The 6,000-nt window shown below is 35.2% G+C and overlaps 1 protein-coding gene across 1 annotated transcript in view; it reads right to left on the bottom strand.

The window, feature by feature from the left end:
* Window positions 1–431: 431 nt before the first annotated feature.
* LOC123525469 (digestive cysteine proteinase 1-like) overlaps window positions 432–6,000 on the bottom strand; it is a 28,325-nt gene continuing 22,756 nt past the window's right edge. The window contains exons 9-10 of the mRNA XM_045304532.2: window positions 2,433–2,622; window positions 432–1,609 (exon numbers count right to left, since the gene is read on the bottom strand). Of these exons, the coding sequence (XP_045160467.1) occupies window positions 1,422–1,609; window positions 2,433–2,622 (378 nt within the window). The 3' untranslated portion in view covers window positions 432–1,421. The remainder of the gene's footprint in view (window positions 1,610–2,432; window positions 2,623–6,000) is intronic.

Genomic DNA, 6,000 nt, shown 5'->3' with positions numbered 1-6,000 from the left:
AGGTTTTTAAAAGAAGTGGACATGAACAAAAATCTTAACAAACGCTGATGATCCAATAATGACAATAACATGATTGTACATTTAAAAAAAAATCAGAAAAGTTAAAATACAGAGGAAAACATGAAAGGAAACAAAAACCAAATTTCATTTGAGCCGCACCAAGAGAAAACCAACATAGTGCATTTGTGACCAGCTTGGATCCAGACCAGGCTGCGCATCTGCGCACTCTGGTCAGGATCCATGCTTTCACTAATGGTTTCTCTAAATACAATAGGCTTTGAAAGTGAACAGCATGGATCCTGACCAGACAGAGCAGGCTGGTCTGGATCAATGCTAGTTGCAAATGCTCTATGTTGGTTTTCTCATGGTGCGGCTCATATAGCTTTAAAGTTCTTATAAGTACAATAATGGAGTAAAGTTAAAAAACAGACAATATTATAACTTTTAATGTCGAAAGATCTACAAAAATATGAATAATCAACAGTATTTATTAAATATCAACCAAGATACAATTTTTGACAGTGATTGCATAAACTTTAACATGATATGATATTAAATCATCAAATAAAGGCAATATTGACCAAGGCAATAATATACAAAATGTACTTCAATATTACCTTCTTACCATGAATATCACAGCATATCCAATACAACTATTCCTGCGTTACATTTCAAATTGAAAGCATACATTTTTGTTCTAAATTTAGATTTAGTGAAAGGATCAAACATTGATATGCTTAGCTCTCAGAACCAAAAAACGTTGAATATGACATTTACTTGGAGTTAAATGTATCAGTTTCTGACCAATGGAAATCATTTTATTTATAACTCATATAATAAAGAATAATCTCATATGAATCAGAAAAGTTCAGTTACAATACACATCATAGCAAAATTGCAAATATGAATAAGTAATTAAGCAAGCAATTCTACCATTTTGTTAAACAATAATTTTATCCATACATGCATTTCAAAACACAGACATGTCCAGAAACAGACAGATGCATCCAAAAACAGATAAACGTGACCATAAACAGATTTAAACATTCATATTAAAAAAGCACACCCATTGGTTAGTACGTTATGGAATGTAAATCTTTATTTATCAATCTCATTAAGTGTACAGTCTATTAGGCATTGTATATTTGTACAGAAGTTTTTTTCTGACTTAGCTCAAAACTCTTTGATGTGAAAATAGTGGAGGAATCGACCTTTAATGTACAATAGAAATTGTAAGAAAGGCATTTAAATACAACAGATGGCACATTAATTAACATAAATATAATTATACATAGTGAAATTTGTAGAAAAGGAAATTCATACAGGTTATATTCTAATTTTGAAAACACAATGAACATGTAGGTCACTTAATTTTTTTTTGTAATTTTTCTTGAATGTGGCAACAAATTAGATGTACAAAATTATCCAACAGTAACAAAAGTTGGTGCCGTTGCAACTCCACAGTTGTTATCTTTCTGTGACATGAGAACATAGCCATCGTTACCCCAGTACGTTGACCAGGAGTTCTTGATCAGCCAGTATTTCTGTCCATCAATTTCACCATAACCAACAGCCAACACAGCATGGTCTAACTGATCTGGTTGATTTCCTGAAATAACATAACAATTTCAGAGGAGATGTTGTTTGATGTAAAGTGTGGATGAACAGACAGACGACGTACGGACCCCAGACCCTAAACACAGCTAAAAATACAAAAAGATCCTAATACCACCCTCAGATATTTTTAGAATGATGTATAAAGGTAGTTTATATCTGGATCTAGCAAAGTAAAGCATTTACTCATGAATACCTTGTTATGGGTTATCTGGATAAAGCAGTATTGCTCCGCAATGATTTAAATGCCTTCGAAGAAGGAAAAATTATCACTGGATCCACTTTTTGTAATGAAAGGACAGATAGTCTAGTGGATGGACAGAGGTCATAATATTGATATCTTATGGAAATACACTGGTAGGGGACTAATAAGTATTTATCAATTCAAATTTTAACTTAAATTTTATCTATATCTAAAATCTTAAATGTACTGAGTAATTATGTCATATAACTTGGTTACATTTTACAGACTATTTTCAACAGATATTCAGTACAACATAATTTCTATTTGCAAATTTACATGTCGTGAAATATCAACCTATTGTTTATCAACATTTTTTGCCAAAAACCTAAACCAGTGTCAAAAATTAACACTGAAGATGTTTTTAACTCCAAACCGCACAATTTAAGGTAATATGGTGACTTTCCACTTTTTTCATGGCAGATGAAGACCCAGATGCCTATCTGGGTGGCATATGGATAGAACTGCCAACCTTCCGCAAGCCAGCAGGATGACTTCATCTCATACAAGATTTTTACGCCCCAAAAGGATTCAAACACACAGCAATGAGGGACACTGAAAGTTTGTCTGAACTTACCACATTCTGGTTCATAATAAACCCCATCAGAGTAAAAGGAGAGAGATTTATGAGAAGCATCAATGGCAACAGAGACTGGTCCTTTGGTTGCTATGGCGAAAGTCAAGGCCTCTTGGTCAAAAGCTGTCACATTTGTGTAACCAGTCAACTTCACCATGGATGCTACTTTATCATCATGACAGTAACCATCCTGAAAACCAGTTAGATAATTTTTCTTGGAGAAACACAAATTAGACACTAAACTTGGTAAGAGTCCAATATTTTTAAACAGTATACTGGTAACAAATATCGTATGTGAGCTTTTCCAAAAGTTATTCGCTTTTAGATGTATATAAACATGCTACAACTAAGAAACAGATTTACTATTACAATCAGATGTAGGTGCAGGTGGGAATATGACTTCAAGGTAACTGTTTTGGTAGTAATGAGGCTCATGGGGACAGTTACCCTGAAAGCTGGATATTCCCATTGATAACCACGACTAATGAGAGATTATTTTTCTTGCATACCATTACAAATAATGTAAGAGACAAAATAAAGAAATTACTGTATTTTAAACACCATTTTCTTAATAATATTATATATATTGACATTATTTGTAAATATTTCCAACTTTGTTTCAAGAAATTTCATTGGTCCAAAATGTTCATGTGACCAGAGTATAAACTTCTTAAAAATCTATGGCATATTCAAATAATGAACATTTACAAAAACTGTCTGAACTACCTTTTCTGTTTAAATAAGACTATATAAGAGATAAAAATTAAACTATGAGTTGTTTTGAGGCGAGCAGAAACAAATGATGTACCATAATTCAAAGTAACGATCAAAGCAAAACAGGAATGTCATAACATCACAATTTTTATGGAGCAGTTAACAGTCAATTGGAAAACTGGAACAACTTGTTTGCTTCTGGACATGAGAAATGTGTGTGGCACTTTATTTTCTTTGTTAGATCTGTTCAAAAGCAGTGATCTCAGTATCTGCTGGAAATTTCAAGATTTTTTCACAAAAGTGGTAAAAACTGAAATTCGACTTAAAAACTGTTTCTATTTGTGCTTTGTTCAATTTGCATTTGAATCTACATATTTAACTAAAAAATAAACAATAATAAAACAAGAGGGTCATGATAACCCTGGATCGCTCACCTGTGTAATATGAGCTACATGTTTCAAATGTCAAACTGATGATAAAATATTAAGAAAGTCAGTAGGTCATATTCATGGTCAATGAAATTCAGTTTTACGATTGGTGTGCAAAACTGTGTATGTCATCAAAATTTCAAGGCTGTATCTTAAACAAGAGGGCCATGATGGCCCTATATCGCTCACCTGAGTAGAGTTGCTTGCTTGAACAAATTTCTTAGCTAAAGCTTTAAGATCTAGGCCTTCTGGTTTATTTTTAGCAAATTTATGAAGATTTCCCTATGTACAATCAAGTAACCCCTGGGGCTGGGTCAATTTGACCCTGGGGGTCAAGATTTGAACAAATTTTGTAGAGGTCCACTAGGCAATGCTACATGTCAAATATCTTAGCTCTAGGCCTTCTGGTTTATTTTTAGAAAATTTTGAAGATTTTTCTATGTACAATCAAGTAACCCCGTGGGATGGGGTCAGTTTGATCCCGGGGGTCATGATTTGAACAAATTTTGTAGAAGTCTAATAGGCAATGCTACATATCAAATATCTAAGATTTTCCTATATAAAATCAAGTGACCCCTGGGGCTGGGTCAATTTTGACCCCGGGGGTCATGATTTGAACAAATTTTGTAGAGGTCCACTAGGCAATGCTACATGTCAAATATCTAAGCTCTAGGCCTTCTGGTTTATTTTAAGAAAATTTTGAAGATTTTCCTATGTACAATCAAGTAACCCCATGGGACAGGGTCAATTTGAACCCGGGGGTCATGATTTGAACAAATTTTGTAGAGGTCCACTAGGCAATGCTACATGTCAAATATCTAAGCTCTAGGCATTCTGGTTTATTTTTAGAAAATTTTGAAGATTTTTCTATGTACAATCAAGTAACCCCATGGGACGGGGTCAGTTTGATCCCGGGGGTCATGATTTGAAATTTTTTTTGTAGAAGTCTATTAGGCAATGCTACATGCCAAATATCTAAGCTCTAGGCTACTGGTTTATTTTTAGAAAATGTTTGAAGATTTTCCTTTAAAATCAAGTGACCCCTGGGCGGGGTCAATTTTGACCCCGGGGGGTCATGATTTGAACAATGTTTTGTAGAAGTCCATAGGCAATACTACATGTCCAAATATCTAAGCTCTAGGCCTCTGGTTTATTTTTTAATATTTTTGAAGATTTTCCTATAGAATCATGTAAAATCAAGTGACCCCTGGGGCGGGTCAATTTTGACCCCGGGGGGGTCATGATTTGAACAACTTTAGTAGAGGTCCACTAGGCAATGCTACATGTCAAATAACTAAGCTCTAGGGCTTCTGGTTTCTGAGAAGAAGATTTTTTAAGATTTTCCTATGTAAAATAAAGTGACCCCTGGGGCGGGGTCAATTTTGACCCCGGGGTCCTGATTTGAACAAACTTGGTAGAGGTCCACTAGGCAATGCTTCACACCAAATATCTAAGCTCTAGGGCTTCTGGTTTTTGAGAAGAAGATTTTTAAAGTTTTTCCTTTCGGTTGCCATGGCAACCAGAGTTCTGCATGGAATTCAATTCTTTGAACAATTTTCAAAGAAGACCATCCAAGGAACATCTCTGTGAAGTTTCATCAAAATTGGCCTGTTGGTTTAGGAGGAGATGTTGTTTAAAGGAAAGTGTGGACGGACGGACGCCGGACGGTGAGCGATCACAATACCTCACCCTGAGCACTTTGTGCTCAGGTGAGCTAAAAACAGGAAAGTAGGTCAGTAGGTCAAGGTCACAGTCAAGTGACATCATATTACTTGGGGTCATCTGGTAATTATAATTAAACAGTCTTATAAACAGGATCAGATGATTTTTTAAGTATTTTTCCTATATAACTCACATAATAGCTAAGTGACCCTAGGGTGGGGCCTCTTTTAACCCCAGGGGCATAATTTGAACAACTTTGGTAGACGACTACTAGACAATGCATCATACCAAATATCAAAAGCCTAGGTCATATGGTTTCAGACAAGAAGATTTTTAATTTTTTTTCCTATATAAGTCTATATAAAACTTTGGACCCCCAGGGCAGGGCCTCTTTTCACCCCAGGGGTACAATTTGAAGAATTTTGGTTGAGGACCATAAGACAATGCTACAAACCAAATATCAAAGGTCTAGGTATTGTGGTTTCAGAGAAGAAGATTTTTAAACTTTTTTTCCTATATAAGTCTATGTAAAACTTGGGACCCCTGGGGCAGGGCCATATTTTACCCTAGAGGAATAATTTGAAAAATCTTGGTAGAGGACCACTAGATGATGCTACACACCAGATATCAAAGCCCTAGACTGTGTGGTTTTGTACAAGAAGATTTTCAAAGTTTTCCCTATGTAAGTCTATATAAACTATGTGACCCCCGGGGCAGGCCATATTTGACCCTAGGGAGATAATTTGAACAATTTTGGTAGAGGA

Source organism: Mercenaria mercenaria, chromosome 3 (assembly GCF_021730395.1).
Source record: "Mercenaria mercenaria strain notata chromosome 3, MADL_Memer_1, whole genome shotgun sequence".
Lineage (NCBI taxonomy): Eukaryota > Metazoa > Mollusca > Bivalvia > Venerida > Veneridae > Mercenaria > Mercenaria mercenaria.
Note: the sequence above shows the minus strand (reverse complement) of the source record. Positions and strands in the feature narration are given on the sequence as shown.